Source organism: Dama dama, chromosome 6 (genome assembly GCF_033118175.1).
Source record: "Dama dama isolate Ldn47 chromosome 6, ASM3311817v1, whole genome shotgun sequence".
Taxonomy (NCBI): Eukaryota; Metazoa; Chordata; class Mammalia; order Artiodactyla; family Cervidae; genus Dama; species Dama dama.
The window spans coordinates 29,335,821-29,359,479 of NC_083686.1; the positions used below are offsets into that span (position 1 = coordinate 29,335,821).

Sequence of the window (23,659 nt, forward strand, 5' to 3'; positions counted from 1 at the left end):
TGCACTTAAGTCCAGATGACTCAGCAATCTCACTACTGGGACTATACCCTGAGAAAACCATAGTTCAAAAAGACACATGCATCCCAATATTCATTACTGCAGCACTATTTACAATAGCCAGGCCATGGAAGCAACCTAAATGCCCAGACAGATGAATGGATAAAGAAGACATAGTACATACGTAAAATGGAATATTACTAAGCCAGAAAAAGGAACAAGGTTGGGTCATCTGAAGAGACATGGATGGACCTAGTCTGTATACAGAGTGAAGTCAGAGAGAAACAAACAAATAGTATATCGTATATTAACGCAATGTGTGGAATCTAGAAAATGGTACAGACGAACCTACTCACAGGGCAGGAACAGTGATGCAGAAGTAAAGAACGGACATGTGGACACAGTGTGGCCAAGGGAGCGTGGGACAGATTGGGAGTAAGACAGACAGACATACACTCCCATGTGTGAAACAAACAGCTAGTCTGAACTTGCTAGATGGCACAGGGAATTCAGCTTGGTGCTCTCAGATGCCCTAGACGGATGGGCTGGGCGGGAGGTCCAAGGGGGAGGGGCTGTATGTATGCATATAGCTGACTCACTTCACTGTCTAGCAGAAACTAACACAACATTGTAAAGCAACTATACCCCAATAAAGTTTTAAAAATTATGTCAAAGTCCAATGCAAGGGTAAATAAAATAGCTGAGAAGCTTTTTTGAGGGCCCACTCAAGTAGATACAGAAATCAAGGAGGGGAGGTCACCAAGCATTTGTCCTCATCAGGCTTAAAATTATATAAAACTGAGTTATTATCTCAAATTTAAATCCTGGGTTATCAACAGTAAACCCAATACATTTTATAGCTATGAAGCAAGCTTCATTTTTTTTATCTAGGTGATCAGAGATTAAAGTTTTTTAAATACGGTGGGCTTGATTTTTCAGAAGTCATTATATCATTATTAGCATATTCGCAGTTACAGAAGATTTCAGAAAATATTTTTAAAAAACAAAGAAAGAAAATAAACAGCAAAGGAAGGTGAAAAATGACAAAGAGCAAAACCAGACATACATCGCACAGAAGGGTTAAAAAAAAAATTACAATTTTCACATTTGTTTAACCAACTTTGGAATTTTACTTCGGAATTTTAGAAAGCCCCTTACATCATCATTGTCACTGTCCAGACTTCCTTTCTTCTTTTTCTTTTTCTTCTCATCCTCCTTCTTTTTCTTATCCTTTTCTGGAATGACATCATCGAGGAAGCTGAGGTCGTGCTGGGAGAAGAGGTAGTCCATGCCTTTTCTGACAGCTACAAGTGCCAAGATCTGGAAGGACAGATATAAAGGGTAGGAAAGAATGCATGTCAGAGAAGTCTGAGTGCGTATTAATACTGCTCTACCAAAACCAGTAGAAACGTTTTTGTACAAGGCTGAAGTATGACAGAACTTGTCTGGCTTGTATGGACTTATATTAAGGGGACCATAAACATTTTCTTCACGGGGAAAGTTGGTTCATAGAAGTCTTACTTTGGCTCACTTAATTTTGTTCACTGTCATGTGTGATCCCTCCATTTGGAATTTCTGTGTGAAAGCATTATTTTCTAAAGCATTTTCTTCCATGTCAGATTTCTAATAAAATAACTAAAGTTTCAAAGGAAAAACAGCCTGCATATGATTGCTAATTGTTCAAAATTAAAACATCATACAGGTTTTTGAAAGACAAAAAATCTGTACAATGCACAGTTCACAGAGACATCTCCAAAATATTAATAATGGAGTATTTAGTTTGCTCAGACCATTTATTCCAATGGGGTGACTTCAATCTCCACCTTTAACTGAATATTTACCCTTAGTCAGACACTGTGGTAAACTCTTAGACAATATTTTCTCATTTATTCCCATGACAACCAACCCAAAAGGTAGATGTTAATACCTCTAACCCAAAAGCAGAGAAAACTGAAGCTTAGGGACATACGTAGGTCATCCAAGATCACAAAGCCAGATAATGGGAGAATACAAAAGGTCCCAGCTTTCTAACTTGAACCCCAGGACTCTTGAGCTTTGTATCTTTGATTTTATGAACTGCTCTTGAAGGTATATTAAAGATGCTTTTGCTCAACAGTAAAATTAATATGCAGTAGGACCCGGAAGTCCTGACTCTACTTCAAACTAACAGTTGTCTTTATATTATGCTCTATGTCAGCCTCTGCATATCTTAGAGAAATAACAACTTAATTAAAAAGAAAAAAAGCAAAAAAAAAAAAAAGTAAAGCTACCATAGCATTATTTCCCACACACACAAATTCAATGATGAAGTCAAATACAGAGCTAGCATTTCCTTATGTCCTTCTTCATTTGTGATTCAGAGTTGAACATTAGCTATTTCACCTTCCTTCACATCATAACATGGCGAGGAGAGCCCAGACTTACCCTTCAACTTAGCACGATACAAATTTGAAGAGCTTCAAAAACTAAGCTTATCTCTCCATTTCTTCTAATTCACTCATTGACCTCTTATAAGTTGCCAAACTGGTCCTCTATTATTTGACCTGAAGTGTGCCTGAAGTGTATTCTGATTGACTCCAATGTACAGCAATATTTTAAAACTAATTAATGTCATGTGTACTTGTGTCTACCACGTGTCAGGCATTGTGCTATCCACTTTATATTCATTATTGATGCACAGAATAAAACAAAGATGCCACTCTCATTTTACTGATGAGTTAATGGGGGCTCAGGGAAGTTCAGGGGCCAGCATGAACCAGAGCCAGTACCTGAACTCAGCTGACTAAAAGGTCCAGCCTAGACAACCAGAGTCCTAGGAACCTTAAGTTATAACCCACCAAACTGATTAGGTCAAACCCCCCCCCCAAAAAAAACAAACCAAAAACTGGAACTATCCATAAAAGACACATGTGTCATCAATATTACAATAACTACATGATGTTGGTGTGATCTCATGGGTGGGTTCAATCAGAACAATCCCTACCATGACTGGAAAGATGATAGCAGCCACGGTGGACTTGAGGATCCAGAGCAAGGCTAGACAGAGCACCTGCAGGAAAGTGAACAAGTGCACTCGCCGCAGCGGCACGTGGCGCAGGTAGATGAAGTCAGGCTGATGCTTCAGAGGCATCAGGAGCAGCTTCAGACGATCCATGAACTGGGGAGAAAAGGGAAGGAGAGGACAAGCACATTACTGCAAGGGCTGACGCACCAAGTCATTTCTTTCCATCTAACTAACCACTGGTGCTTTATAGTCTATATTTTAGGCAAGCAGGGACCTTATTAGAGAACACTGGTCAGGAAGAGAAGAAGCATCATCTCACACAGTAAGACACAGTACGACTCTTCCGGTTTTTGTTACTTTGCAGGAAAGTTATGCAGTTATAGGACAACATGAGACAAAGTGGCCACTAAAGAATAAAGTCTCAAAGTCAAATATAAACTCAAGATGCTCATCTCCTACATTTTTTTTTTAAAGATCTTAGAGTTTTCCTTTCATTTTTTTTACACTTTATTTATTTTTGGTTGTGCTGGGTCTTCATTGCTGTGCATGAACTTCCTTGGTTGCAGTGAGCAGTGGCTTCTCTTGTCGTGGCTTGCCAGCTCTGGAGCACACTTTCATAGATGTGTTGTGCAGGCTTAGTTGCTCCACGGCATGTGGGATCTTCCCAGAGCAGGGATCGAACCCATGTCCCCTGCACTGGCAGGCAGATTCTTAACCACTGGACCACCAAGGAAGTCCTCAGCTCCTATTTTCTACATATACTGTCTACACCTTAGGAGAGAAGTGCCTGGGTCTATGCTATTAATAACGTGTTGAAGGAAGATAGCTAACTCATGTGTTAGCTGTGCCTAAGCTGTCTTATCTGAAAAGAAGAGGAGATGCTATGTATCATGTATATTTCAATACTGTTTTAAGTATTGAATATACTTAAAAGGATATAAAAGAAGCATCTGACCTGAAAATGGGAATGCACTGGTATTATCATAAATTTCACATTATTTATCTATGGCATAATTTCACTAATATATTCAGCAATAAATTACTATTTCCCAGAGAAAAGCCATGTGAATATCATAGTGACTTTCAGATCACCAACAACTAGATACCTGATCTAGGAAAAGCTATCACACTGTTATGTATAGACAGGTATTAAAATGACTACTGAGCACCTATGTGCCAGGTGTTGTGGTTCAAAGGATAACTGCTGAGTTTACATCAATGATGATAATAAAGATGATATTTAATACCTATCATAGGAATTTTCACATGGAAGATGCTTACTAAACATCTGCTGAATCGAACAACCATTTAATAAGAACTCTGAAATAATATATCTACTTTCTCTCTAGAGAAAAGGGGAAAATGTAAAGTAAATAGGCTATCACAATCTTCCCTGAAGTGATTTCCTATTTAAAGAGTTTTCTTCCTTCCTCCAAAGTTATTTTTGACTGATAGGAGCAGTCCCACCTATGAAGATTGAGGTAACAAACTTTTTTACTAACTCGAATCTTGCCAAAAAGGTCTAAATGAAGAAGAGTTGGGAATTCCCTGGTGGTCCAGGGGTAGTTCACTGAGCTTTCACCGCAGAGGGCACAGGTTCAATCCCTGGTAGAGGAACTAAGATCCCACAAGCTACACAGTATGGCCAAAATAATAAATAAATAAAAATAAAAGAGGGCGAGTCAAGAGAAAAAGTTAAGAGAAACGGCAATAGGGCAATACCACAGTAGAATTTTAAAAATCCACTAGCTGTCCTTTCGGCAAGTGATCTTTTTCCCCTACTGTTATAAATTCACTGATTTTTTTTCCTTTCTGTTTGACTTAATAAGCATGTAGCTCCAACCATTGATTATACATCTAGAACACATAAATCAAACTTTTGATCTAGACTGACTTATTTAGGCCAAACAAAAATATGAACTATTTGTTTGGGGACCATGTTTGTTTCATTTTTCCATTTAAAGTAAGAAAGAATATTTACTATGTTAGGTAAAAATATTTTTACACATTTATACTTCTCAGAAATTTCATGGACATTCATGAAATAAATCCACATTCACATTCTTCTAGTCCAATCTATGAAGAACCACCTTGTATTTGTAATAAATATAGAAATGGTGAAGAATTCTAAGCAAGGAACTCTACTTAATAAAATAGCCTTTCTCTTTTTGGAGTTCTGGCCACTCTATTGGACTCTAAAATAAAATTAATCTGAATTCAATAAATGAAAACAAGGATTATTACAAAGGGGTTTAAATAAATTTTTATGATCCTCACAGGACATGCAGTCTTTTCCATTAAAACATCACTAAGTGCTAAATAAGGCCACAGTTAACAAGGCGCCAGAAAGCAGTACTTCCAGTTCCCTGGTGCCAATTAAATTAAACCTCAACTGAAAGACAAAGTCCCTTACAAAGTTTTCCTTAACGATTTTTTAAAAAGGCGGCCAGTTTTACCCAAGATGCGACAAACTGAAGTTTTTGACAAAAGTAGCACATTAACCATGTTGACTTGATCCTTAAGGTCCAAACTCTTGATCAGTGATCTCAGCCATGGGAAAAGCAAATCAAGTGAGAATAGGTTGCTCTTAGTATAGGGTAAAGACAAATGGATAAATAGTGCCTCGAGCACATTCAAAGGTTAGACTTCCTTCTTAGGAAGGAAGGGAGGGAGGGAGGGAGATCACAGAGAGATTTCCTACTTTCCTAGTCAAATGGCCTTTAACAGCTTATTTAAAGGATGATTATGTATGACATTTGTTAACAAATCTACTTTGTTAACTAAATCAGAGACACAGATGAATGGTGGAGAAAATAGAAAATAAATGCATTTTAAAACAGCAGTTAAGGATTAGCACTTTTTTCAATGATCTATTACTGGACTGTTCATACTACTACTAGAAAACGTAAACTATGCTTAGATTGCTATGGAAAACTTACCTGCACACCATTAAGAGATGCTACCCCCATATACAGGAACACACCATAGAGAACAGGCATGGGAATAAACTAGGATGGAAAAAAATTGGAGAAAGTTTAAAAACAATAATAAAATAATAATAATAATAAAAACAGTAAAAGAGAGGGTTAGTTTAAATAAAAGCTAAATCTGAAACTAAAAGACAGGACTTAGTAACACAGTGACCACTAATCAGTGTGCTATACTCATCATTGACCAACTTCTAAACACTTTGTCCTAGAAAGAAAGAAAGGGGGGTGAAGGAGACTTTCATATTGTATCTGATGCTTGTTTGCACTTTTTAAAAGCAATTAGCATGCATGACCTTAAAATGACTTTTTTAATGGAGAAAAAGTCTGTTTCACTTTCCCCTTAAAAGGAATGACCATGTAAATCAGATGTTTGCATGAAATGTGCAGTAGAAAGAAAGGCAGAGGACTACCCCACTCCTGAGAACAAATTTCTGTCCCAAGAGTCTGCTGAATTTTCTCTAACTAATTTTCACCAAGTGAAAATTGCAGTATTTATACACCAAATATCAGCTCGGGGTATAAATGCCTCTTTCAATTAAGTAAACATCAAATGACTGTCCCCTTTCTTCTTCTTGGGAATATTAAGAGGACTAACTAATGAAAATGCTGCTTGAAAGGAGCATGGAGCATCTGGAAGCAATTAATCACACACACAGATTAATACACATCTTTTAATGATGAATTAATACATTTTCATGCATCAGTTATCAAGAATTTATACAGTAATGTAAGGGAAGTTCCAATATGATGTTTGTAACTTTTGTCTATTCCTAAACCTTTGAAATATTCCTAGCGCTGTGGAAACAAATCAAATCAGGGATGACTGTTTCTGGGAAGTCTTCTATCCGAACAACAACAAAAAAGGGTTCTCAAGCTTGGATTTTGAAAAGAAGTTCAAGTTCAGGAGTTCTCAAAGCTCAAATACTAAAACCACAGTCAATTAAGTCCAGTCTTACCAAATCTGCACAAAGGAGGCTATTGTAGCCAGGAAACAGTATGACTTTAGAGTAATTTTTAAAGAACTATCACATGTATTAAGAAATTGAAGCAAAATGTTTATCAGCCTTTCCTTGTGATTACCTCCAACAGTTCTGTATCTGAGACCCTTTGGCGACTACTAGAGAAATAGGATAAATTCCAAAAGAGGTCATAACTGCCAACTGTTATTGATTAGCTATAAAAACTGTTAAATTTATATAGAGCAAATATACCAGTTTATGAAAACATTATGTGCCTCTTCTAAAAAAGACTAATAATTTTAACATAGCTAATTTGATCTTGAACCCAGAAAATTAAATGACTTCGAAAGTTGAAGGTGGTGGAAGGACAGTGTGAGTGGCAGTGAAGCTGTGCGTACCCAACAGTCACCACAGAGGTGAATGTATCATGTTCCAGACACTTGAGTCTGGACAGTTGTTTTCATTTTCCTTAGAGCATGCGTGTTTCCATTCCTTATGATGCCTCCATACAAATTTATTAAAAAAATACAAAATGAAACTAACGAAAAGACCCTTTCATATTTTTGACTTGTTTTTTTAAATTAAATTTTATTGGCGTATAGTTGTTTTACAATATTGTGCTAGTGTCTGCTATGCAGCAAAGTGAATCAGTTATTTGTATACATATTATCACCTCTTTTTATTTTTTGACTTATTGTTTTGTTTTGACTTACTTCTTAATTTTTAAAATATCTTCCACAGACAAGGCCACTTCCATTCTTCCTTAATATATGATGATTTCTTATCATTTCATTTCTAATTTCTTGGAGAGAAATGAAAGGTGGAAGGAGAGAAAAGAAGTGTATCGTTCATGGGAAACTTGTTAGAAATCCTGCCATAGTTACTTTTTAATCTGGCTTAAAAGAAAGTAATCACAAAGATGATCTTGGACCTTATCCCTACCTGTCACCTAAGCTTAGCTAAGCATTTTCTTGAACGTGGTTCTAATGCCAGAGTGAAAGCAATTTGCGCCCGTGCCTAGGCCTGTTCTTTCTGAACTGATGATGACACATATTGCCAAATTAATCACAAGATGAAATCAGAAGATAGCATTAACTCAGAATATGGTATGAGGAGGAAAATAGCTTTAGATATGATCATATTTTTTAAAAATTATTCTGTGGTGAAAACAGTACATATGAAGAAGGCTATTAATTTGATTTTTAGCTAAGTTCAATGTGATACAAATGTCTTATTAAATCCACCATTTTCTTATGGTAGTGTGGTGTCAGTAAAAATCTTTCAGTTTGGAAATTCTGATGAAACATAACAGAATTACTGGGTTAAAGGATATTTTTTATTGGATTTGATTTATGAGTCATATCAGAAGGTCAATCCCTAAAAATTCATCACAATATAATCATTAATCACAATAGAAATTTCCTGAAGAAAGGAAAAGAAGAATGTGCTTTAAAAAGATAGGATCCCATTTTAACTACTATGATATACATAGTAATAGCAGGGAGACACTATTATAAAGTAAGACAAGAGAAATTAAAACATAGAACACAAGGTATACTAAATTCACAGGCATATCAAGAAGTGTCAAATGATAAAATTATGCCAAAAATCATACAAATAAGCAATCATACCCAGAATGCCAAAAAGCATAGTTGTAGATAAATATTATTGTACAATGCTTTCAATAAACATTAAAAATGAAAAAAATTAAATGCTTGATCCTATCACTAGGTAGAATAATGAAACAGAGATGAGATCAATATTAACATATTCAGACAATGTTACCAAAATTTTCAAATTCTGGTGACATATTCCTCCCTTTGATTTTGATACTATTAGATTATCCCCGTAAGAAAAAAAAATGTAAAAAAGGTAAATGTAATTTTAAAAAGAAGGGGAGGGAGGGGGGTCTGCAGTTGTCCACAGCACAGATTTCAGTATGAGAATGAGGTCTCCCAGCAGAATCATAGTCAGTGTGTGTGTGTATAAAACCGAGAATGAGATCTTGATAAGAGCATGGGCACAGAAGTTAGACAGACCTGGGTTACAATTCTGGTACTTGCCATTGTGCAACCCAGAGAAAATGATTAACTTCCCCAGTCTTCAGTATTTTCATCCATATAGAGCTTATGATAAAGATTTGCTGTTGTTTAGTCACTCAGTCGTGTCCAACTCTTTGTGAGACCCATGGACTATAGCCCACCAGACTCCTCTGCTCATGGGATTTCCCAGGCAAGAATCCTGGAGCTTCCTTCTCCAAGGGATCTTCCCGATCCAAGGACTGAATCCACCTCTCCTTCATTGGCAGGCAGATTCTTTACTGCTGGGCCCAGGGAAGCCCCATAACAAAGACTGCATAGCACAGATATTTAGTTCAGGGTCTGGCTCATCATAGATATCTGATGAATGTAGAGATGTGCTGGGCTGAGTTGCTCAGCTGTGTCCAACTCTTTGTAACCCCATGGTCTGTAGCCTGCCAGGTACCTCTGTCCATGGGGATTCTCCAGGCAGGCATACTGGAGTGGGTTGTCATGCCCTCCTCAATGAATGTTGTACTGAAATCATTATCAAGAGGGCTTTTAGTGGCAGGTCGAGAAGCCTACAAGTGCAAAGCACAAGTTTCCTTGGCTCCTCTGTGCTGGGCCGGATGTGGCAGGAGTTTAGGACAGAAGAAGGGCTACAAAGGTCAGAACACAAGCCTTGGTTTTATCAAAGTTTTACAATATTGCTTCTTCAACACTAACAACTCTCTTCAGGAACATATTATTAAAACAATATCTTCACACCCTTAAGCCTTAAAAATCAACATAAGGAAGCCGCAGGCTTGCAATCTGGTCCGTAAGCATTGAAGTTGTGGAGCAAGCTATGATGAAGAAGTTTGTAAAATGGCTATCTTTCTCTATACTTGAGAGAATTAGATATTGGGTCAGAGAAGCTGGGGAAGATCATCTCAAGGAAAATGAAAGTGAATAGTTCTTTGAGGGCAAATACTGTTTTATCTCAAAGGTGGTACACCATGTGGTTATGAGATCAGGCTTTGGACTCAGAACTGCCTGAGTTCAAATCTTGGCTCGAACAATTCAAGAACTTTGTGACCTGGCAAGTTACTCACAATTTTTCTTAACTATAAAGTAGATTCAGGAAGGGATAGTTAGGGAGTTTGGGATGGATATGTACACACTCTATATTTAAAATGGATAACCAACACAGACCTACTGTATAGCACATGGAACTCTGCTCCATGTTATGTGGCAGCCTGGATGGGAGGGGATTTGGGGAGAGAATGGATGCATGTCTATGTTTGGCTGAATCCCTCCGCTGTTTGCCTGAATCTATCACAACATTGTTTGTTAAATGGCTATTCCCCAATAAAAAATTAAAAAAAAAAAAAAGAAATTTGAGATGTTAACAACATAGTAACTGTGTATTATACGGTTGGTGAAGAAATCCAATTAAAACCTTTTTTAAGATTAAAAAAATCCTAAGTGAGTATACTTTTGGTAGGTGTTACTGGAGAACTAAATATAAAAAGTGTGTGCAGAGTCCTTAGTTCAAGGCCAAGTTCAATAAACGGGAGCTATGAATACAATCATCTTTATCATCAACATCATCATTTTCATTATCACTTCTTGTTTCCCTGTTACTAAGCAGAGTATACAGCATATAGCAGGAGCTCAACAAATGTCTGCCAAACACAAATTAAAGGCTCTCCTCCACATTCTAGATCACTGAACAAATCTGAAGGATAAATTCTGGTCACTCTTCATGTTAAAGATAAACTAATCCAAGCAAAGGCAACAGAAATAGCAGTGAACTTTTCTTGATCTTTATTGCTTTCGGCTAGCCAGAAGAATGGAAAAAGTAAGCTGCAGAAACTGCCTTTCATCTTCTTCCTGCTCTTTGGTCTCACTGAGCCTCCCCATATAGAACACTAGCTTACCAGTCAGTATTTCCGCTGCAGAAACACAGATCTAAACTGTCTTAGCTAGCCTGGGAAGTCGGCTATTCCTGCTTCCCAGCAGTGCTGTACTGAACCAGTGGTGAGATGTGAAGCATGTACCACTGGTTGCTGGCCAAGGTCAAGGGGTATCCTCCTGAACTTAAAGCTAGTACACCACGATTCCCCATACTGCATTCTTCTCAGTAAAAAGACAGAGTTTGGCAAAGAGATCAAAACAGAAGTCATCAACTTCAAAGTAATCAATGTTCACAGTAAGTCTGCCTACATAGGCATGGGGAGCAACTACCCAGACTACTTAATGCATGGCAGAAAATATTATAACTAGCATCACTGGAGGCCACCAAACCTGTGAGGGGTCCTGGGAGTTGGGAGGAAAGGGTGGAAGGGAGTTGGGAAGAAATTTTAAAAAGTCACATGTTTCTGTTTCATTCATTTGATCTACTCTTCAAAGGCAGCTCTTTGAAGTAAAACCATTCCTTAAAGTTGTCATGTGTTTCGTTAAAACACACAGTTATATAGACACATAGTCACATTCCCTCCTCCAAGTTAGGTGCTAATACCACTTTCTAAGTGAATTCAGAGGTTAATTGTTAATCTTGACTTTTCTCAGTCATAACTTAGGTTTCAGTTAAACTACTCTCAACATCTGTTTTTTTCCTGTGTTGACTTTTCAAATGAGCTAACAAGGTTCCTGTAGTGAAATGCATGTAATTTAGCAAACTTCAGTGCTAAGAAGGGCACCTGATCTGAAACTGGCTGACCTTTTCAGATGTGGTTCCTGAAGTAAGGAATAGCCTCACTAACTGAAGCAATGAATTGCAATAGTCAATGCTAGACTATTGAACCCTTGTTTTTAAATCTATATTTCCTACAATATGTTGGAAAACTACATTAACAAAACAATTTCATTTCCCACATTTGGGGCAAAATTTTGCCCAGCACAAATGACTGCTGAACTCCTTTTTCACTTTTCACTGATTCTCATATTGACTCCTTTGTATTGACCCAAAGTTGCCAGGTGGAAATAGCCACAATCATGGATACTAGTACCCGAAAGAGGAGGAGCCAGAACATGAGTACTTAAGGAAGGTCAAAGGGAAAGCAAGCTATGCTCAGGGATCCCTTATATCTACATCACTCCTTTCTCTGCACTGTAATCTGCTCCTGTAGATACTAACATGTTTTACAAATCAGGGGCAAAAAGAATCAGCATAAAACAAAGAAATAAAGTTCTTTCAGCTTTAACTTCTCTGCAGCCATACTTGGGTGAGAAAAGAGTTAGGAAGAGACTTTGCATTTCTTCCCAAAAATAGCAGTTTATACACTGTTCTCTGTGTCCCATTGGAATCAGGCATGATTTACTCAGTTGACAGATTCTCCAAGTTAAAGCCAATCTGCTATAACAAACAAAAAAATTTAAACACATCTGACTTTTTTGAGTTAGGATTTTATACTGCATTCATGAAAAGAAATAATATAAAAATAAATGAAAAAAGAGTGGGTAGTGATGAGTACATAGGAACTGATGGGAAAATTTTGACTTATCTTTACTAGTGGCTACGTCCTACACAAAGAGTCGGACACGACTGAGCGACTGAACTGAACTGATGTATTAAGAGATCCTATAAAAGAAACTCTGCAGTTGTGTTATGTGAGTCCACCTTCAGGGGCTCCAGGGGCTCCTTCCTAGTAGAGCCTTCCACAACTTGAGGAACTTGAGTAGAGCCTTCCACAACTTGAGGCTATAATGATCTCTCTAAGAGCTGCCCTGTCCACATGAGGTTCCATTGGCCATGTGGGAAAAAACTGTCATTAGACTTTCCACCAGCTGACGTGCTGGGGTCTATGGGGCGACAGAAGACACACAGCACTTTAGCAGAGAATTTGATGCTGTGAAACTCACAACAACTCAAATCTACCCGACAATTTGCTCTGTATTGGCAAAGGGACAACAGATTTCTCTCTGTCCCCACAGAACATAAGATCTGTCCTGTTTTAAGGTCCTCTGTATGTAACCAGAAATAAATTCCTTGCAGTTACTATTACTTCCCCACACGTTACATGAGATACATATTCCTTCATGATTCCAGTCAAAAATTAATTATATGATTAACTGATATTGTGGAAATCAAGGGCAAAGGATGAATACTTAAGCCTTTTTTTACTGTTTACAAACTGTTATGTGCATATTGTATGCATTAATCTAATTATTCTGAAGGTAAAGTCAGTCCAAACTGTAAGTTGGGATTATATTTCTACTTTCCACGAATTCATCTAGGTGGCAATTGTCATATAAATGTGTGAACTTGAAAGAAATGAAGTTTTGCCTTGCCCTGTACTTCTGAATTGTTTGAGTTCTTTACAAGAATGTACTGTTTCATTACTTGTATAATTAAATAGGCATTTAAAAAACCAATTTAAAAATGAGAATTGTTTAAAAGCAAACAAAAATTTTCAGAGAAAAATTTGGAAGGATACTGCTAACAGAGGTTATTGACAGTTATTGTTAGGTCCATAGGTGATATTCATGCTTTGTACTGTAATGCCAAGCATAAGATACAAATTATCAATCATTGGCAAGTATTGTTTCTATAATAAAAAAGAATAAAATATTTGTGTCACAAAAGAAAATGGAAAGTTTCATAACATACATATATATACATATACATATATATTACACTTTTTAGTACCATCTCTACTTCTAAATAGGCTTTCATATACAGTTTACAGTCATCTGTTAAAGAGACATTCACCCCATCAATCAAACCTGCATATTGACCCTAACTTTCTAAATAATCTATCATTTCTATTCCTCAAAAGTTCATTTCTAAAGTTTTCCAGTTATAAATCATTAATTTCAGTCTCTCTTTGTGGATATTAGGTCTTGTGATTTGAAGAAAATAGAAACAGTCAGCAATCATTAAGAACAAGAGAACAATTACAAAATGATCATCCTGAGTCATTCATGTTTTCCAGGAGTCTCATGTGGGAAGGGAGGGTATGATTTAAAGACAAGTAAATGGGAAGTGATGGGAAGAAAGGATGTAGAGAGACTAGCAGAGTGAAAAATGTTGGGAGTGGAGTTCAGGTAGTAAGTGAACTATATGAAACCGCCCTAGCTATAGGTCAAAAAATTTGAATAGTGGTAATTTAATATGGTTCAACCAAATTACTGCAATAATGATAATAATAGAAGGCATGAAGGAGTGAGAAGAAGATAAAGATAAAAGGTTTTCAAGTCTTCATTCTACCTGACCCCTGCTTCATTCAGTGTGTTATGCATGTGATAAGAAACTCGTTGGTACTTCCTGGAGAATTCTATTCTTCACATATCCAGTTATCTGTCAGTATTCTGAGGAGGAGGAGAAGGTGAGTATTTCATATATTTACCTTCAAGATGGGAGCCATAAAGACTGACAGACCAGTCAGAATAAACACAAGGGTTCCAGTGACTCTTTGTTCCCTGAAACCAAATCAAAAGATTACCAATCTACCTCTTGTTTTCATGAACATGCTCTTGTCTTTTCACCTTCAAAAAAAAAAAAAGACTCTACATTGACCAAATCGATATTTCACAAAGGCGTGGATATCATACGTAATTAACACCTCAAGGGCAGCTTATAGGCTCAACAGAACTATAAAATTCTCTTAAAACTATTGCAGTATGTGATCTGAATCCATCAAGGGAAAAAAGTAATTCTGCTAAATCCTTTGTCCTTTTAGAATCAGGGTTAAAAAATCCCTTGCTCTTGGTCAATCAGTTACTGGCCTATATGAAACCCTTATTTTTTAAACAAGTTATACTATATAATTACACCTTCCTTCACAGGAGACAGTTATTACATTGCCCCACATTCTAATTAACAAACAGCTCAGGGAATTTCCCAAATGCAGTAAATCCCATCAGTCTCATTTCCAAATCAACAACAACTAAAGTAATTTTTAACAAATATGATTCTCATACAACAACCCCCTCCCCCAGCTCCCAAGAAAGAATCACCCACTGTTGTGGCGTGGGAACTGATGGCCTGGTCGTGTGAGCTAGTCGCCTGAGCACTTAGGAGCAGAGTCTGTTGCAAAAAATACACAGTAGAGTATAAAGGTCTTATAAAAGCCCTTCATAGCTACCCAGATTGAACAGCTGGAGGTCAAGGTTTCTCAGTGCTTATGAGACAGAAAATTAAGTGGAAAATAAGAATTCCTTTCCTTTCATAGAATCTTGAAAATCACAAGCAGACTCAAGAATTTTAGAAAGTCTCAACAGAGCTGAAAAATTAAAGGCCTTAGCCTTTAGTTATGATTGTGATATAGTACACACCATAGTTCTAAAATTACCTGCATGTTGAAGAAATGGAATGACCTGTTTGAGATTTTACTCTGTACCATTTAGCCTTTTGCTACTCAAAGGAAATATATGTAACTTGAGAAGTGAACTCAAGAAACTGTTAAAGACTCTCTTTCAAATGAAAACTTAGTCCTTTCTAGAATAGCAAGTCCAAAATAAATCATTTGTCACCAGTCCTTTCTCCTCCACATTGGCCCATCTCCTTCTGACTGACACATAGATGTGTGAGTGGGATGGTTTGTAGAGCCATTTTTTTCTGATTTAACATACCTCACTCCTAGGAACTTGGGCTGTTCTCCAGGTGCAGAAGTCTCTGTCTCCATCTTCAAACTGTCAATGTGAGCGATGGAGATGACAGTAGCAGCCACATACCACGGAAGGGCCATGAAGGAGCACACCACCATGAGGATAGCCACCCAAAAGAGATCCAGGTGATAGCCAGCTCCTTTCTGCAGCAAGAGGTAACAAAGCCACGTGGAGAAAGCACACATACTTCTGTTTAGCCATATTTCCAGATGGGAGTTAAGATTACCAAAAGAAACCAATGTACTCTGCTTGGAATACATATCTACTGGAAGGTGAGCTCCTCGAATGAGGCTTCATCTTCCTCAGGCTATCTCTCAGTAATCAAATGCAAAGCTGTCACATGATATACCTCCTTGAGCTTGAGTCACAGCTTGTTTGTTTATTGTTAATTATCCTCTCTGCATCCAATCACATAATTGGAAAAATGGACATATACAACTACCTTGAAGAGTTACTGAGATCCCCTAATAAAGTAACTGAGGCAAAGTTTCTTGTGGGAGCATAAACGGTAGTGATGGTTCTAGAGTAGGAGCCCAATGAATGATGACAGTAGCAACAGTGACACTGGTTGTTTTTAACATAAGCACAATAAGCTCCTTAAAAACAGACACAATGCATTCTTTGCTTGACTGTTTCGCAGTATGCTGTTCACTCAGTACGCAGCACATGTAGACTAGAGATCTGAAAGCAACCTTAAGAAAAGCAACCTTGGCACTTTATGCAGAATCTAAAAAAATGCTGTAACAACTTATTTACATGACGAAAATAGACTCACAGACATAGAAGACAAATTTATGGTTACCAACGGAAAAATGGGGGTTGGGAATTTGGAGTCTGGGATTAACATAAACACAGTAATATATATAAAGTAGATAACCAACAGCAGCTGACTGTATAGCACAACCGATAATGAATCTTAAAAAGAAAGATTTATATATATATGTATGTGTGTGTATATATATATATAAAATATATAATATGAAAAAACTAAATCACTGCTGAACACCTTAAGCTAACACAACATTGTAATCAACTGTACTTCAATTAAAAAATAAAGACAAAAAAGTACATAAAAGACCATCTCTCACCTCTCATAGTACACGAAAATAATGGTTTAACAACCTCTGAAACATTACACTTAAGGTAATTATACTCCCTTAATAAGAATAGCCTGATTTCAAACACTGCCAGAGAGTCACAATAACATTTACTGACTGGAAGAGCAGACGATGTAACAAAAGGTCTAGCTCTTTTACTCACTAAATAAATATTGTTAAATGTGTCCATGATGTTACTCTATGATTATATTTCTCTGCTCTGTTTGTGAAGAAACCAAATGCCTAACCCCCCCCACGGAGCCTGAGAAAACAGAGCAGTCCATTTTCACAGCATGGGAGCAGTGGCGCCAAAAGCCAGTGTGTGAGCAACCTGAGGGAGTGGGGAGGCTGACTGTGAAAAATGAGAGTGGGCTTTACACCAGGAACCCGGCGACTCCATCATTCAGATCCTGTTACATTATTCAGAACACCACTCTCTTCTCACCGAAATGCCAAGATTTTACCCCTGGCTTGCACACATGGGTCTGATCCTGTTCTCAGAGAACTCATCACAGGGAAGGATGACTGACACAAGAAAGAAAAGCATATTTTTACTTTGTCCAGGTTTAACTAAGAAAGAAAGCCTCCTTGAGAGACAAATAGGTTAATATATATTCATAAGACCAGTTCATTGCAGTAAAAAAGCATAAAGGTTTGAACTGGGACTAGTTTAAGGTAGGGGAGAGGAGGGCAAGGGAGTGACTAATGAGGTGAATATATGCTACATCTGGGGGTCTCAGTCATTCACTCTGTCAACAAACTCTGACTGCCAACTTATGAACAGACACAGGCTTAGGTGTTGGTGACATATTTGCAAATAAACCAGACAAAAATTCCTGCACTAGTGGAGTTTTCGTCCTACTGAAGGAGGCACTGGTAAAGAACATAAACAAGTAATCTATACAGTATCTAAACCAGTGGAAAGCACTAAGGAGAACTAAAGTCGGATTTGTATGCTGAATACTGCGGGAAGCCATTGTAGGGTTTTAAAGCAAAGAATGACATGACTTGCTTACATTCTAAATGCCAGGGATGCTGTGTTAGAAGCAGACGGAAGAGAACAGTAACCATGAAGAGGCAGCTGCTATGACCCTTGTAAGTGACTGTTGTGGTTGGAATCAGGGGGCACCAGTGAACGGAGTAAAATCTGGGTGATTCTGGCTTTATATTGAGGTGGGACATAGAGGATTTGCTGACTTCTGCTGTGGGTGTGTTGGCCATTCACAACCTGGCTTCTGTTCACATCAGCAGCCTCGTCTTTGACCTCTGTCCCACTTGGATCTTATGTTACAGCCACTTTCAACCAATTCCTCAAATATGTCTTACTGATGCCTTTGGTGTCTTTGCCCACGTAACATCCCTCCCTAGAAAAGCCTATATTCTCCCCTTGGCTCAGTCCTACTCATTCTTAAATCAGCCTTCAGGAAATTTTTTTTTTTTTCCTGATTGTTTTTCCTTTCTTATCCCAGGTGAGATAGGTGAGTTTGGTTAGGTTAGGTCTCTTCCTTTATGTTTCTCTGTTAAATTATGCTTTCCTCTATCACGGCATTCATCATGCTGTTTTGAAATTGTAGGTGTGTTTATTTGTCTTTGATATTTGACTATAAGTAACATGAGGAACTGCATCCTGAATACCTAAGCAGAGCACATGATGTATAGTCAATGCTCAACTGAAGTTTATTAAAAAGTGGATGATAAGTAGAATGTGTACATTCTTTTGAATGGCAAATATAAACTCTTAGTTAGCGATACAAAAAATTAAAACTTACTTGCTGATTGGCAGAAATGTGAACCTTTTGTGGGGGTACGGGGGAGGTGGACAACATCTGGAAATATCACATAGCTACAAGTTTTACTTAGACTAAATCACTCAAGACTATATTAGAAGTACCAACATGGTAATTGATGGGCAGAATCCCCATATCTTGTCATCATGGAAACTGTAATAACCTAAGGATGTTCACACTGACCAGATCAATGGGTCAAAAGTATAGTGGTTGCAGAAAAAGTCATGGAGGTGAGCTACCCCCATGCTTTCTCTCTCTCTTTTTTTAAATCAAGCCAGCTTTTTAACCCCCGTTTTTTTTAAAGAAAGAAAATTATTTATTTTTGGCTGTGCTGGGTCTTCATTGCTTTGCATGGGCTTTCTCTAGTTGTGATATGCAGGGGCTAACTCTTGAGTTGCAGTACATGGGCTTCTCATTGCAATGGCTTATCTTGTGGAGTGGCCCAGGCTCTAGGGTGTGGGCTCAGCGGCTGTGGCACACGGGCTTAGCTGCCCCTCGGCATGTGGGATCTTCCCGGATCAGGGATCACACCCATGTCTCAACAGGTGGATTCTCAACCACTGAACCACCAGGGAAGTCCCTCCAGGGTTTCTTAAACTATTTCAAGTAAAACAAGTCTGAACTAGATATCCTGGAGACTAGCAAAAAGGGGCCACATAATACCAAAGAGGGTGGAATGAGGACTGTAGAAAGTAGAATACAAAGGTAACTGCAAAACCATCAGAACAAATAAAAGTTCTGGGACAAAGTAATTATAAACACATAATTACCCTGCCTCTTGACATCACCCCCTTCAAAAAGTCTTCTTTTCCCTTAACTAGGCTGAGAGTACCTGATGCTCTTAAAAGGAAGAGAAAATCATCAACTTGACCCGAAGGCCCTACATGGTTTGTTTCCACATTGTTCTCTCTCCAGACCCAACCCTCCCTCTCTCACTGCAGCCACACTCAATTATTTAAGTCATTCATTCTCAGCAGGTTACTGGCTCCCTAAAGCCTGTTCCTACATAATGAGTCCTGTGCCCTCCTGTGTTCCTCTTACTACCCAGGCGCACTCAGCTAACCCTACTGATGACCTGTGAGATCTCAGTGTAAGTGCTGCTACCTTGGAACCCCCAGTACCTCTGGACTGGATCAAACCCTCTCTTACAGACTCTTCAAGCACCCTGCCCTGATTTCACAGCACCATACTTATCTGCAATGCGACAATGTGATTGATTACTGGAATGACACATCTCCCTCAGGGACAAGAAGGTCCATGAGGACAGGGACCACATGCAAAGCTTTTCTCTACTACCGAAACTCCAGCACATGACACAGAGCCCACCACAGCGTGGACACTAGATAAATGTCTGTTGGATAAATGAATGCAGGTTAATTCATCTGTTCAGTGGCACTCTTCTAGATCCTAGAAATATAATTACAGTTAATACACAGTCCTTGTCCTCTAATGGTTCAGAGAGTAATAAAAGAGCTGGAGAAATCAACAGGCATTCTCAATACCACAGTGCTAAAGGTCGATAGTAAGGGTGAGCTTGGGATGCCATGAAAGGGGGAACACCTTCATTCAACTCAGCTTAAAGTCAGGGATGGTTTACATAGGAGGTGGTATCCAAGTTGAGCCCTAAAACATGAGCCATAACCAGCTGGAAGACAAGACATAGGGAATCAGGGGGAAAACAACAGGCAAATAGGCTGCCATTCTGAGAAAATTAAGTTGAGTTGGTCCTTAGGAGGAGATGGGAAAGGTATAAAATAAGGCTAAAGAAGTTAAGAATTTTCATGTTTTGTTAAAGGTTTTGTAAGTTTTAATCATAAGAGCAATGGGAACCATTTTTGTAAAATGCCATGTGACATCTTCTCCTCACCCCTCGTTCCTAGGGCCACTGCCTTCTTCAGCTTCCTGGCTTCCTTCACCTTCACTCAGCAACCCTTGGCCCTCAACAGAGCTCTAGCCACACAAACCTCTGCTTTAAACTCGTCCCTGACAGTTCACTCTCCTCATAGAGTAATCTCTTTAAAATCTCAGTCATTGCATGGTACTTCCCTGCCCTAAACCCTTCAGTGGCTTCTTGTTTCACTTAGAATGTAACACCTAAGCACTGTAAAATTCTCCTATACCAGTGTTTCTTACCATAACCATTTTGCCCACCAGGAGACAGGTAGTAATGTCTGGAGATATATCTTTGGTCACGACAACTTGGGAGAAAGAGTGTGATTGGAATAGAGGCCAGAGATGCTGCTAAATAGCCTACAATACACAAGACCAACAAAGAATTATTCAGAAAGACAATAATGCCGAAGTTGAGAGTGTCTGTTCAGTGGTGATTGGGCCCCACTTCCACTGACCTTATCTTGAATTACTAATTCCCAGAGGCTCTAGTCACACTAGTTTATTACTTGTTTCCCAACACACCAGCTCGTCCTCACCCCAGGGCCTTTGCATCTGCTTATATCTTTACTTAGAAAACTATTTTTTAAATAAACATTCATTGGACACCTATGCTAGATCTTGTGTTAGATAAAAACAATAAGACAGAATACCTCCCTTTGAAAGGTTTATAGATTATTAGTTGAAGTCAGAGGTGGAAGAAAAGAACTCATGGTTTGTGCAATATACAAGTACAAGGTCAATTCCAACCTAGAGGTGGATATGAGTAGTGAAGAAGGGAAATCCATGAAACTCCTTCAGGGTAGAGACCATGACTGAGAACAATTTTAATCTTTAATATCTAACACAAGTGTTCTATACATAGCAAGGACTCAGTAAGCTTGCAAAAGGTTAAGTCTGCCCTCTAAAGTTTATAAAAGTTTTTATCTTCATGGATATGAATCCAAAGGATGTTCTGCTTTCTTAAACTGGAGAATATTTTAAGTACAAGGACAGGCATTGAAACTGTCACTTCCTTTTGATACTATACGTACCTTGACAACATAGAACACCAGTCATTCAGAAGTAAATCCACAGAAATAAAAAATCTCTTGAGAGAAAATGACGAGCCCGACAGTGTATTTGATAGAGAGATGATAACAAAGGGGTCAGGGGCAGTACGCACATAAGAACAGATACAGAATAAACATTCATGCTAAAAAGCCCCCCTGGATTCAGAGAGCAAGGTGGTTTATGGGGACACTGAGAACCAGGACACAGTTTTTCCCACCAAAGGGAGGGACACAGATTTGTACATAAATTATAATGTATTCTAAACCGAGATTCAAAGAGGTCTGAAAAAGACACCCAAGAGTACAGAGTGTTTAAGCGTGTCCAGTGTGAACCCACAAAATCGTCCTGCAGTGATGACATCTAAACGGGGCTTTGACTAGTATTAAAGTTCTCACACTCCCTATGAGAACCAGAGATGCGTTGGAAGGTTCTCGGTTATTACCCACCTTACACATTGAGTACAACTCTGAGGACCATGTAGCCCCAGATAACAAAATTCTTCAGTATGTGTTTAGTTTACCTACCTTATGGAAATCAGTGTGATGGGCCACATGAGAGCTGGAAAAAGGACTAAAACATGGTCCTTGCCTTGCAAATGTTTTGGCTCAGAAAAGAAGAAAAGGAAGTTATACTAAAAAACTACTGCACAAGATATTACATGACCAACATACAGCGTGTATGTGTGGGTCAATTTCTCAGTCGTGTCTGACTCTTTATGACCCCGTGGACTATAGCCTGCCAGGCTCCTCTGTGTCCATTGGATTTCCCAGGCAAGAATACTGGAATAGGTTGCCATTTCCTCTTCCAGGGAATCTTCCCAACCAGGGATCAAACTTGCATCTCCTGCATTGCAGGCAGATTCTTAACCGCCGAGAAACCAGGGAAGACCAATGCATAGAGTAGTACAAACATAACAAGAGCAAAAACAGGTGTAATAGAAATTACATATTGTATATGTGATTACATAATGCAATGGAAATTACATTATAAGTGAAGATTTCACTGACAAGTTTTTACAAGGATGGAGATGATTTTGATAGGTGGTAATCACTGAGGAGTGGAGAGGGAAGTTTGAATAACCAGCAGAAGAAACTGGCAGATTTGATGCCAATAATTCATCTGATCAGTACACTGAATAGTATGCAGAATCATTTTAAATTTCGGGTGAGATCATATCACTTAAATTCCAAGCTAGGGCAAATGGACATTCTTCAAGGGGGAAAGGTTTAGAGGAAGTAAAGTGCATAAATGTTTAGAACTATAGGACTGACATCTAAGAACAAAGTTTTTTTAAAAAGTCCCAGGTTTTGAAATGACACAAAGGAGATCGGTCATTAACTCATGGTTAAACCATTAGAACAGTCTAGACATGAGATTAAAGGACTGAATCTAAGGTATGAGAGAAGGAATAGAAAGGAAAAAGTTACAAGGCACCTTTTGTAGTTATCCAAGAAAACACACTCAAAGGTTTTACCATAGAGTATATCACACAAAATTTACTGCTACAATGATCTAATATCTATTTCTAGATACTGATTCCAAATGATTTTCCCTCCCACATCCTATCTTTACACTTAAAATCACTTTCCTTATGAGGAGGATCCCTTGCTTTGAGGTCTGAAGCTCAAACTCTCTTTCTGCTCCTGCCAATGACTCAGGGAAAAGCCCTGAAGAAGTTGTGACCTTGCTGAACCTCGTTTGCTTTTGAGTGCTCTGTAGGAATAATGTGGAACGTAACTAAGCAAAGGGATGGCCACAAAAAGCCAAGTGCCTTGGTGTTCCTCACCAGTACAGAGCCGATTGCACAATGGAAAGGTAGGTCCCACTCCAAACAGAGCAATCAGCCGGCCAGAGCCACTGGACGCAGAGCCAAAGCAAACACCACCCCTGAACATGCCGCTTTTCACATCACAATGCCTCCATCTCTCTCACTGTTTCAGGTTTCTCTTTTGAATCAATTTCATAGCAGTCAGGGCTCTTGATCGTTTTAGACAGAATTTTCAATGTTCACATTCCATAGCCTCTTTCCAAACAAAATCTGAACAAAACAATATCCAGAGTGAGAAGCCTTCAATTCATGATCATGGCTCCACTGGTATCTTTAGATTTGTGTCAAAACACTGGCACTTATTCTATAACTATTGTCATTCAAAGGAAAAACTTCAAATACGCAATTCCAGTGGTGATGAAAACACTTTTTAAATATATCCAGCTCCTATTTTAAGAGGTAAATCCTAATATGCCTTGATTTTCCAATGTTTTCTACAGGG

At 38.4% G+C, this 23,659-nt stretch overlaps 1 protein-coding gene across 3 annotated transcripts in view; it reads right to left on the reverse strand.

Moving 5' to 3' along the window:
• The window catches only part of SLC4A4 (solute carrier family 4 member 4), a 355,228-nt gene that overhangs the window by 10,862 nt on the left and 320,707 nt on the right, over positions 1–23,659 (reverse strand). For all 3 annotated transcript variants that reach the window (XM_061145831.1, XM_061145832.1, XM_061145830.1), the window contains exons 19-23: positions 15,527–15,705; positions 14,302–14,374; positions 5,941–6,009; positions 2,981–3,154; positions 1,156–1,317 (exon numbers count right to left, since the gene is read on the reverse strand). In XM_061145831.1, the coding sequence (XP_061001814.1) occupies positions 1,156–1,317; positions 2,981–3,154; positions 5,941–6,009; positions 14,302–14,374; positions 15,527–15,705 (657 nt within the window). The remainder of the gene's footprint in view (positions 1–1,155; positions 1,318–2,980; positions 3,155–5,940; positions 6,010–14,301; positions 14,375–15,526; positions 15,706–23,659) is intronic.